General features: G+C 27.0%; 1 protein-coding gene across 2 annotated transcripts; it reads left to right on the top strand.

Moving 5' to 3' along the window:
* The first annotated feature begins 8,781 nt into the window (after positions 1-8,781).
* LOC9326684 lies at positions 8,782-11,468 on the top strand. 2 transcript variants are annotated; one of them, XM_021014715.1, is made up of 5 exons: positions 8,782-9,116; positions 9,342-9,457; positions 9,567-9,730; positions 10,154-10,308; positions 11,307-11,468. In XM_021014715.1, exons 1-5 carry the CDS (start codon positions 8,937-8,939, stop codon positions 11,430-11,432), a joined length of 741 nt encoding a protein of 246 aa, XP_020870374.1. In that variant the 5' UTR covers positions 8,782-8,936; the 3' UTR covers positions 11,433-11,468. The 2 variants fall into 2 exon arrangements, with proteins under 2 accessions (XP_020870374.1, XP_020870375.1); XM_021014716.1 differs by lacking the exon at positions 11,307-11,468 and adding an exon at positions 10,424-10,612.
* Positions 11,469-12,764: the final 1,296 nt, after the last annotated feature.

The raw sequence follows: 12,764 nt of genomic DNA, 5'->3' as shown, positions 1-12,764 counted from the left end.
TTCTCCTAAAATAATTTTTATGAGTGTGATTTGATCGTGTATGTTGCTATAAATAGGGGATTTACTTGAACAATTTCTAATCATTTAACATAAAATTGTTAGTATAAATATTTCGTATCTTGTAAAGATATGAAATAGTATTTTTTATTTTTTTTGTGCAGCTATATGATTATTTCACATTATCTCTTACGGAATATCTTATTTGTATCATGTTTGTATTCCACTTGTTTTTCTTTCTAAAAAATGTAAAATTGTATTCAAAAAAAAAAAAACAATTCTACAATGAATGCTTCATATAGCGCTTAGTTTTTGAGAGGAGAGAATATTGAATTCAACCAAAAAAGTTATGGATGAGTTTGGACCAGAATTGGATCTTTCCTTCATACCCACCATGGTTCCAGAGAAGAATGAGCTTGAGCTTGTTCCGGATGTTTTCGTCAATAAGACGGGTTAGAAGTTGAGCCGAGATTGCGAATATCCCATGACGCCGACATTGTATTGGTGCTATTTTCCAAAATCGACATCTCTTTTATTTTTACTAGGTTACTAGATATTAACCCGCGGTACACCGCGGGTCTATAATTTTATTAAATAATAATAATTTTTTTTTTTTAAGATGATCTATACATATATGCTATTGTTTTATTTGATTTAAATGTATGGTACACTGTATGACGATATTTATAACAAAAGATTTAAAATTTGAAGTTTTATTTGTTTTGTTAATATTATTTGTTTAGTTTTGTTTAGTGTTTAAAATTGTATAGTTATATTTTGATTGTTAATTATAGGATTTTACCCGTAGTATATCATATTGTATTAATATCGACCACAAACTCCTCCACGACCATATAACTCTGTCCCGTCCAATCTACATCATTTTGTCATTTTCCAATAAAATTCAAAGATTTCTAATATTTGAAACTTCATTTAATATCGACCCAAAATTCATAATAGTATTTTGATTGTTATATCTAGGATTTCACCCGTAATATATCGTCCCGTATCTTTTGTAAATATTTATAATGTTTAAATTTCTTATAAATTATTATTAAATTCAACTATTTAATATTTGAAACTTTATAAAATTCCTAATATTATAAATATTTACAACGTTTTATAAAATTAAACTTTTTAAAAAGTTTAAATAAATATAATATTTTACTTTTAATAAAGTTTAATAGATTAAATTAAGAACTTATATTTAAAATGTTTTCTTTGGAAACTTTAATAGATTAAATTAAGAACTTATATATAAAATTAGTCAAAACCAAAATATACATAAAAAAAGTATTAGAAAACATTAAACATGAAATACATTGGATAAGAAAATAAAATATATATGATGTGATTTTTAACCATATAAAACATGTAATTGTTATAAAAGGTTTTAAAAGATTAGAAAAATTACACTTACCAACCAAAACACGGATCCACAGGTTTTTGTAAAAGTATATATCATAAAAACAATTAAAATACATAACATTAGAATAATGAAAATTAAGAATAAGAACTTTATTTTATTAACAAATTCGTTTCCTTTTTTCGTTAAAGAAAATGAATTAATAGAATGGACTTGTTATGTTAGCCTATAAAAGAAAATCATTTACAATCATTATGAGGAAACATGAAATTCTGAAAATGTAAAAAAATACTGGACATTAAAAAATTTGTATCTGAAGATAAGAAGAAGGACTAACTAACCTTTTAATGCATACCTTATTTGATAGTTTCTTTGGAGACGGAGATGATGATGTTCATAGTTTCCAAGATCTTAAAATCGAAAGCTGCAACATAAGAAAAGTAGGTGACAATTAATTTTTTAAAAGAAAACAAACGTGAAATATAAAATATACTAAGAAATTGTTTAAAAGAAGCCATATAAATCTCTATTACGAAAACGTTTAGTATTGTGGATGTTTAGTATTGTGGATCAGTGGTTGAAAAGATCTTCTTTATATAGATGAATGAAAAGTACTCGAGAAGTTTAGGTTTGACCTACAAATTAAAACAATTTTGCAAATATTCGAAAATTATATATTTGATTCCTAATATATTCGATTTTGTATTATCAACTGAATAACGTCTATATGCATGGTGAGATTTATGAATGAGGAAAGCTAATTAAAGATATTTCCATTTGTTTTAGGAAGTTTGTTGAATAATATCTAAACGAAACAAAAAAATCTTTTAAAGATATTTTATGAGAAATAATATATTCGCCAATTTGGGTTGGGGATCAAGTATATGAAAATCTCGTAAATATTATATGTTATATTTATTACATATACTAATTTTCACATTGTAGTTATTTAAATCAAAGATTTTAATGAGTTAATTATGGAATACAAAATATCTATGTAAATCAAAAAGTTTAAAGAACCAATAGCGCTGGAATTGATTTTTTTGCTATAACGATTACTAAAACATTTAAGTAAATAAAGATATTTCGTTATGATTTTTCAGCATATTCGAATTGTTGATTATTTCGAAATTTAAGGATGTTTAAGAAATCATGATTGATTTCCGATTTCATAAATTTTGATTAGAATTAAAAATAAAAGATTTAGTATTTAGATAAGGAATATACTATAATAATGATTATTAGTACTCGAATATATTAGGAATATTCGTATTGTTAGTTTATTTAATTCAAAAATTATAATTTGCGGATTTAAAGGAAGATCTTCTCGAGATTTTAGGAATATAATCGAGATTTTAGTAACAAATGTGATCACATTAAATTTTCGAAAGATTTGAAATATTTGTATCCAAATTGTTAGAAACAAATTAGGATAGATAATTTTTGGTTAGTATCTTTTTTAATATTTTCAAATCTTAAGAATTAAACCCATTGACATTATATTGTTGAATTTATTTTTTTAAAATTACGTAATATTAAATAAAAAAAATTAAATAACTAACTATTTTCATTTGATGGTGTAGACAAATTATTATTATTATTTATGTAATTTAATTACAAATAACAAATATTAATTTTTATAACAAAACAAATTATTTTTGTAAGAACAATTTTTTCCCAAATCAATATTTTACAAAATATTTATTTTAATCACATATTCTTTCTATATAGAAATAAATAGTTAAATAATTATTGTTAGAAGTAGTTAAGGTAATTAACAAATATGGTTAGTTTAGATATATTATATATATTTCCAATTTAGGTGTTAATTAAGAATTAATGTGGTTTTAAGACAACATTCCTAAAAATCCTTATCCTAGATCCGAATATAGTTAATCCCGGATAAAACCCGGATCCAAAAGACTTTTTGCAAAAATCCCCTGTAAAAATGTATATGTAGATGAACCCCGCGATATCGCGGGGAACTCATTTTCAACAAATATATTTTATTACGTTTATGTATTAAATTATTATTATAATATATTCAAAAAATTGAATTATTGTATAAAATGAACTATGTCTTAAAGTTATATCGTAAATATTTTCTAAAGATATTAAAAAAAATTTATGAATAAAAATGTAAAAAAAAAAAAAAAAATTATGATTAAAAAACACTTTTGAAACATTTTTTGTGAATATAAAATTATTTATAAGTGACAAAATAACTAACGAAGAGTTATAATATAGAGAAGTTCTAGCGGGTCAAAACCAAAAAGATATAAAAACACAACCAGAAAAATAACCGTCAACACAAAAAATAACCGTCAATATTTTAACGAAGAGTTGCGATAAAAAGACATAACCGAGAAAAAATAACTGTTGATATTTTAACAGAAAGTTGCGATAAAAAACACAACCGAGAAAAAATAACCGTCAATATTTTAACGAAAAGTTGCAATAAAAAGACACAAAAAAAAAGTAAATGTCAACATTTTTACGGAATGTTATGATAAAAAGACACATCAGAAAAAATAACTGTCAACGAAAATGTAACCGTAAATATTTTAACGAAGAGTTGCGATAAAAAACACAACCGAGAAAAAATAACAGTCAATATTTAAACGAAAAATTTCGATAAAAAGACACAAACGGAAAAAAATAACCGTCAATATTTTAACGGAAAGCTGCGATAGAAAGACACAACTGAGAAAAAGAAACCTGTCGATATTTTAACGGAAAAATACGATAAAAAGACAAAAACAAAAAAAGAAACCGTCAATATTTTAACTGAAAGTTACGATAAAAGACACAACCGAAAAAATAACCATCAATGAAAAATTGTAACCGAAAATATTTTAACAAAGAGCTAGGACAAAAAGATACAACCGAGAAAAAATAACCGTTAATATTTTAACGAAAAGTTGCGATAAAAAGACACAAACGAGAAAAGTAATGTTAATATTTTAACGAAAAGTTGCGATAAAAATAAACAACCAAAAGAATAATCGTCAACGAAAAAAAGAACCGTCAATATTTTAACGAAGAGTTGCGATAAAAAGACACAACCGAGAAAAAATAACCGACAAACTTTTAACGGAAAGTTGCGATAGAAAGACACAAACAAACAAAAATGACCGTCAATATTTTAACGGAAAGTTACGATAAAAAGACACAACCGAAAAAATAACTGTCAACGAAAAAAGTAACCGTCAATATTTTAACGAAGAGTTGCGATAAAAAGATAAAACCGAGAAAAAATAACTGTCAATATTTTAGCAAAAAATTGCGATAAAAAGACAACCGAGAAAAAAATAACCGTCAATATTTTAACAGACAAAAAAAGACACAATCGAGAAAAAAATATCGTCAATATTTTAACAAAAAGTTATGATAAAAACAGATACGAAAAAGTAACCGTCAATATTTTAACGGAAAGTTTCGAGAAAAAAACACAACAAAAAAAATAACCGTCAACGAAAAAAGTAACCGTTAATATTTTAACGAAAAGTTGCGAGAAAAAGACACAACCGAAAAATAACCGTCAACTAAAAAATTAACCGTCAATATTTTAACGAAGAGTTGCGATAAAAAGATACAACCGAGAAAAAATAACCGTCAACATTTTAACGGAAAGTTGCGATAAAAAGACACAACCGAGAAAAAATAACCGTCAATATTTTAACAGAAAATTGCGATAAAAAGACACAAACGAATAAAGTAACAACCAATATTTTAACAAAAAGTTGCAATGAAAAGACACAACCGAAAAAAACCCGTCAATATTTTAATGAAGAGTTGCGATAAAAAACACACCCGAAAATATAACCGTTAATTTTTTAATGGAAATTACGGTAAAGAGACACAACCGTTCAGAAGTGCAAAATGCATTTATTGAGGTTGTTATTTTGGTTAATAAAACCAATTTGATATGTAGTCTAATGGTTGATGTAAAAAAACTTCGTAATATTACTAACTATACAAAAAATGCAATGAAATTATATAATGAAAAGACGTAACTTTAAATGAATAAATGCAACTATAAAGATATAATTGTAAACTGAAAAGATACGACTGTAATTGAACAAATATAACCGTAAATAATTGGGAAATTGTTAAAAATGCCCTTTTTGGTGTGCCCTTTTTCAAAAATGCCCCTTTTAGATGTCCATTTTTAAAAATGCCCCTTTTTAAATCTGAAATTTTTATAAAGTTTTATTAGGTTTATAAGGTACTTATGGATTGTAACTACTACTTGAAAACTCGATCCAAGTATTTATAAGGGTTTATAAGGTGTTTTTAAAGGTTTTACAAGTTATTTTAAAGGATTTTTAAGGTTTTTTAAAGGTTTTACAAGATATTTTAAAGGTTTTTAAAGGTATTTAAAATGCATTTATAAGGTATTTATAAAGTATTTATAAGATTTTAGATACATAGAAATGTAGTTTGTGTATGTTTTAATAATGTTACATACATATTTGGGTAAATCTTATATTTTTAAGAGCATTTTTTATAAGATTTTAAAGAAGGGACATTTTTGAAAAGTGGCATTGAAAAAGGGGCTTTTTGCAAAAAAGCCCTTAAATAATTCAACGAAAATTTAAAGAGAAAATTCAATAAAAAAACATAACCGTAAAAAAATAACCGATTTAAACGAAAGGTTGCGATAAAAAGACGCAACCGTTCAGATGTGCAAATGGTATTTATTAGATTGCTATTATATATAGATTTTTCAATGTCGACGTGTACAACTTCACAAATCCAAAATCACCTCTGATCTCGCTTTAACATGACAAGTATCACCGACCGTATCATGAAGTGTTTCTTGTATAAAGGCAAAAAAAAAATTGATCTAAAAGACGACTAATGTTATTTGGGAAAATTGGAAATAAATGATATCTACTTAAAAATTTGTCCATATACACCTTTTTTTGTGAAATTGTCAGTTTGGACGATTTTACCCCTACACCCTAATTTAAATGTTTTTTTAAAAAAAATAATCATAAAAACAGGTAGATATACAAGAGTATAGGTGATTTGAAGTGAAAATTTTTAGATTTGGTTTAAAAAAGTTGATTTTTTGATAGATAAAGTTTCATCTAATTTTGGTAGAACACGTTTTCTAGAGTTCTGCGAAACTCAGAATGTGTATTCTGCCTTTTTGTACATGTTCTACATATTTCAGACTAGATTTCTGTTCTGAGAATTTTAGAAATCCAAAAATCATATATCTAAAATATTTAGAACATGCATTCTACGTTTTGCTCTATGTTCTAAATATTTTAGAATATCCGTTCTAATAATTTCTACATCTTCTGCCATCGTTAGAAATTGTAATCTTCGTTTAGAATGTAAATTATACGGTATTGCAGATTTCGATTTCTGTAATTTTTAGAATGCTCTAAATATAGAAAATAAATATATAACACATACAAATACATACACTAACCCGAATCGAAAGAACTTAAAAAACTACATGCAATTAAAATTGAGACATGTATATCTCAATAAATGGAGACATATACACGATTATACAAAAAGATGATTCAAAGAGCTAGAAGACTTAATAAATTAATTAGCAATTAAAATTTGGAGTTTTAAAACAAACAAAAATTGAAATCTCTAAACGAGTAACACAAATTTCAAAGAACATAACCAAAAATATAGAGCAACATGTGAAGCCCGAAACAACAATTCTCTGAAATAATCTTCATAAACTCTGTTTAAATCAATGAATTCCAACACAAACACATATACATTAACATGAATCAAAGAGATAGAAGACTTAATCAATCTACATGCAATTGAAATATTTCCAATGACGATATGTGGATGGCTTTAGCTAAAAAGATTTACAATTGACGTAGATGTAGAAGATTTACAAGAGACAAAACCTATAACTAAAAAAAAAAACAAGACACGTACTTGAGCTACTCACGACACACACACACAAAGTAATATCAAGTGGAAGGTTTAGATTTTTGTAAATAGATTATAAAGTTTTATTTTTCAAATCAAACTTTTATTAATTTTGAGAGAAAATAAGGGTAAAATTGGGTTTTTTATTTTCAAAAAACCTATTTGACCAATCTACAAGAAGAAGTGATATATGGATAAATTTTTAAGTAGATATCATTTATTTCCAATTTTCCCATGTTATTTTTGGTTACCTAAATGAAACAAGTAGTATTGGTTAACTGATTGTTCCTCAGTTGAAATGATCCGTTCCGTTAGATGAATTTTGGCCATAAGAATTTTTTTAACTCTGGTGGTAGTAATAATGATTGGGTTAAATGAGGACAGGTTAAGTCTACAAGATTCTTAAAAAACAGAGTTAGGTAATAACTAAGATAGTAAGATATCGTGTATCATGTGCTTTTTGTTTTGTTTGGTTGTTAATAAATAAATAAAAGAAGTTCATTATCTGATAATGAATGATTTTATAAAAATAAGCACGTCCCGTCCAATACATATTTCTCCGGTGTATAATGTTTAATGTTCCTTTTTAATTAGTTAATAAATAAATAAAGGAAGTCCATTATCTGATAAAATTGTAAAAAAGATTCGTTGACTGATTTTATATAATTAATCCCCTCCTGTCCAATAAAATATTTTTTCTCGTGCATGTTTAAAATTTTGTTCGCTTATAAATAAACGATAAAGAAGAGCATAATCGGATTAACGAGATTCCTTTAATATAAACTAATCGCATTCTGTCCAATAAAATATAATTATCTTGTCGTAGTGGACAACGTGACTCCCTGCCTGAATATACTTAAGTACGAAATGCCTTCGTAAATAAGACCAATTAAGCAAAACTGTGTTTCTAATACACAACTCAAGGACCTTCCCACATGGATTCTCTGGATATGGCTCACACGCCATCTTTCAAGGTTCTTTCTCTAAAATTTGATTTTTATAAAATTTAAAGAGTATTTGGACAATACATATAATCTCGATGTAACAGGGAGGAAGTGAAACATTTCTTCGAAATGTGTTTGAGAATATACTGAAAACTTATTTGAGGAAGAACCCGATAACGGAAAGGATATGGGAGCTAATTCAATCGTTGGACAACGAGAAGATTTGCTACGATTACTTCACTTTCATGACACTTAAGGTATTCCCTTGATTTTTAAGGAATCCACTGTTACATAGGATTTGGGGTACAATTGCTTCTTTTTTCTTTTTGCGTTTGCGTTTACGTTTACGTTTACATATATAATTATAGAATGAAGCCACAATATTTACTAAAACATGTAGTTTTTAGTGATTTTTGCTAATATCGTCATTGTTTTAGCACATGGATTTAAACATGTTGACACACAAAAAATCACATATATTTGTAATATTCGAGTCAAAAAGTAACTTTTTATTATAAAAAAAAAAAACTCAACCGATTATTGGGACAACACTAGAATTTGTTCACATATATATTTTTATGGTAATAGATAAATAGTTGGTATACTTTTAATTATAAATAGAAAATAATTTCATGAATTGTGTTCCTTTTTATGTTTCATTTTTGTATGGATAGGTCGAAGGTTATGGAATAGACTCTCTGTCAAGTTTCTTCATGAATTACGGATATAAAATAGGAGGTGGCCTTGATTTTCCAAAGAAGAAACTACGAGGTCTCTGGTTTTCTCCTCCCGATGTTATCGTCCCCGGTGATGGCCACGGCCTAGGCAACGGACCCTTACCCCGACTTGTTATGGGTGAGATTCTTGTGGATGAACTAAGCCCTGAATCACAGGTATTAATGACACAAACACATTATAGTTTTTAAGTTATTATAACGTTTTAGTTTTTTGAATAAAATGTAAAATTTATTCAAAAAAAACGTTTTCACATCAAGTGCAACATTTGGTTAAAATTTGCATACAAATTCCCCATCAAAACCTGCACATCTCTATTATAACGTTTTAACATATAAGATATATCTCTTTGTTGATTCTAAAAGTAATCAATGGTTTATTAGGAGATAATAAGGAAGTATCTGAAACCAGAAGGTGGTAAGCAAGCCCTTCTTTCAAGTATTCTTGGGTCTTTAATATGGGAGAAGCCAACATGGAGCGAGTTCAAGCAAATTGCCGAGTATATATATACACTATGCATTCTCTAAATATAATAAGTTTTAATTAAGTAATACATATTGATGATTAATTTGAGCTAACTAATTAAGTAACTATTGTGAACCCTGAAGAGAAAATGAATTGGCCGCTTGGGCGTTTATCAACGGCTACACGATGAACCATCTCGCATTTGCTGTTCATCGACTTAAACACCGTTTTAGTGACATCAAATGCATCATACAATATCTAGAGGAACATGGATTTGATCTTAACCATGACGGAGGAGTTCTCAAAGGTACCATATCCATATATGTTAAATCTCTCTTGTTTGGTTAGAGTTTCACACTGGAAGTTAGAAGGGATATAAAATAATAAATAAGAGACATGAGTTTATCTAATTATTGCTAAATAATTTTGAGTTGAAAACCATTAAATCCATCATGGTATCAGAGTCCGTGTTTGTTGACACAAGTAAGATTTATTATCAGTATTTAGAATTCGGTTCTAGATGGAATAATAAGAGACATTATTTCGAAAAACCGCGTTAGAATTCTATATCAAAAGTTAGAAAATACTTAAAATAAGATTAAAAACATGAAATACTTAAAATGTGATATGAGAGATATGAGCCGATCAACTTATTATCAACTACTTTTGAGTTGGGAGTCTATAAGACTTAAACACTTTCACCATTAATGAAATTGTTGATTGATTTCAGTGAGTACTGATGGGCTACTGCTACAAGTGTCGTCGATTTCAGAAAAGCTTCCAGTAGAATTTGCAGACGGCGTAACCAAATCAGTCCCTGCTTCATACATTGAATTCACTGACCGCCTCGTTCTGCCACAGTTCAAAGAATTGCCTTATGATCAGGTACGCTAGATCCTAATTCTAGGACTGCTTATATAGGAGGAGTTGCTAGTGCACAAGGTCGTCAAATTATTAACACTTTAGGATTCTAATATGTTTAGTTATGAATTTTAATCAGGCCCGACGCATGACACAATCAAGTGAAGCGATGACTTAGGGCATCAAATTAAAGGGGGCATATATTTTAGAAACTTTTTTTAGGGTCTTATATGTTAAAAAAAATTATAAGCTTTTTTTGAGAAATAAATTTGTTGGACTTTCCTTTCACTATATTTTATGGACTTTATGCATTTAAATTAATAAAATGTTAATTAATATATTGTTAATGATTTTTTTTGGAAACTTTTGGCTTAAAATAAAATAAAACCCTAAACGTTTACAAAGAATAAATGGGTTGGCATTACTATCCATTGAGACAGCTATGGTTGAAAAGCTCGACTATGTGAGTTTGATGAATGATTTTGCTTGTAAAAGTCTAAATAGAGCTATATTTAGAGAATAGATTTTTTTTTTCCTTACAAACTTTTTACGAAATTAATTACTGTTTTTTTTAGTTTAGTATGAGTTTTATTTTAATTTTATTTGTGATGCGAGGACAAATTTTTTTTTAACAAAGGGCATGATTTCTTTTAGTGGCATAGGGCATTTAGGTATACCGCACCGGCCCTGATTTTAATATATAAATAGGATCTATATTTAGTTAAAATATCAATACATAATAATCGTCGTCCTTCGTAATTTCGTATCATCGTATACAGTGCCGGCTCTATCCATGTGCGGGGAGTGCTCATGCACAGGATCCAAAAATTTTTTTGTCTTTTTTTCAACTAAATTTATTAAAATTATGGTCAAAATTTTTTTTTTTTTATATATACATAAGAAATTAGGGCCAATTGTTTTTTTTTTAGCTCAGAGTTCTTAATTTTTTTGAACCGGCCCTGATCGTATATAAGTTAATCAGTCCATTATATTCACGATTTATATCTACCCTTTGGTCGCAGATTAAAGAGTTCCATAGACGTGAAGACTTTGCACTCAATAACGCCGACAACATTTTGGAAAGCTCCCAAATGTCTAGAATCAGTTTGGTCCAATCCTGTCTTAAAACAAAAAGATATCAGTTATAGTATGTTTTTTTTCGTAAGTACTAATGTATTAGAACACTTCCAACAATAGTGTCTCCATGAGACATCCATAATAAAAATAAATCAAAAATAAATAAAAAATACTTTTTTAATCGAAAAAGCTGAGACACTTTGATACAAGTTTCTCATTTGAGACATTGTGAGAAACTCTCTCTCTCATACACATGTCACTCCTAGATTGGTTTAACAATTTCCTTTTAAATTTAATTATTCTAAGATTTATAATATCAATTAAATAGTTTATAAGTTTTTATTTTTTATTTTTTATTTTTCTATAATTCATAAAATAAAATTATCTATATATCAAGCTCCATTATACAAAAGTTTAAATTTTTTATTATTATTATTTTTAATTGATATTAGTTAAGGTTAATATAAATATAAATTTCTATTTTTAGTTAATAAAATACTATAATATTAGAAAATAAATATGAGATGAATAATCTGATATTTTGTCAATATTTTGATATTTTGATAAATAATGTGTTATATTTTGTCATTATTTACAAAATGTCCAATATAATTAAAATCTATTTGATAAAATGATGTGTAATTTTAATCATATTGTTTTACAAAATTTCTAATATAATTAAATGATATGTTTAAAATTTAGGGAGACTCACAAAAATGCCCCTTTTTCAATACCCCTTTTCAAAAATGCCCCCTTTGGATGTCCATTTTTAAAAATACCCCTTTTATGTACAAAATGACTAAATTACCCTTCTTTTAATAAAAGATATCATAAATATATAAGGAAATATAACAAAATTAGGTCCACAAAATACAAAATATTTTTTGGCGGGAAAAGTGATCCCCCAATTTTTCCCGCCAAAACACTTGTAAAAATTTGTAAAACCTTTAAAATACCTTGTAAAATTTTCCCGTAAAATTTTTTCCCGCCAAAAAATTTTCCCGTCAAAAATTTTTTTTTGCGGGAAAAGTGATTCCGTAATTTTTTTGGCGTTAAATTTTTGGCGGGAAAATTTTTCCCGCCAAAAATTTACAAGGTATTTTAAAGGTTTTTTACAAGGTATTTATAAGATTTTACAATATATTTTAAAAGGTTTTACAACGTATTTACAAGGTATTTATAAGATATTATAAGATTTTACAAGCTATTTTATAAGGTTTTTACAAGTTATAAGGTTTTACAAGTTTTTTATAAGGTTTTACAAGTTATAAATACCTTATAAAACCTTAAAAGTACCTTGTAAAACCTTTTAAAATACATTGTAAAACCTTACAAAACACTTGTAAAGACCTTGTAAAAAACCTTTAAAATACCTTGTAAATTTTTCCCGCCAAAAATTTTCC

This window comes from Arabidopsis lyrata (assembly GCF_000004255.2).
Source record: "Arabidopsis lyrata subsp. lyrata unplaced genomic scaffold ARALYscaffold_1, whole genome shotgun sequence".
Classification (NCBI taxonomy): domain Eukaryota; kingdom Viridiplantae; phylum Streptophyta; class Magnoliopsida; order Brassicales; family Brassicaceae; genus Arabidopsis; species Arabidopsis lyrata.
This window is presented reverse-complemented; position numbering and strand designations above follow the sequence as displayed.

What these genes read in the sequence shown, in the direction of transcription:
- LOC9326684 (XM_021014715.1), top strand. Translation starts at nt 8,937, where the DNA reads ATGAATTACGGATATAAAATAGGAGGTGGCCTTGATTTTCCAAAGAAG. An exon ending in AACTAAGCCCTGAATCACAG is followed by an intron (nt 9,117 to 9,341) that starts GTATTAATGACA and finishes ATGGTTTATTAG; the next exon opens with GAGATAATAAGGAAGTATCT. An exon ending in GAGTTCAAGCAAATTGCCGA is followed by an intron (nt 9,458 to 9,566) that starts GTATATATATAC and finishes TGAACCCTGAAG; the next exon opens with AGAAAATGAATTGGCCGCTT.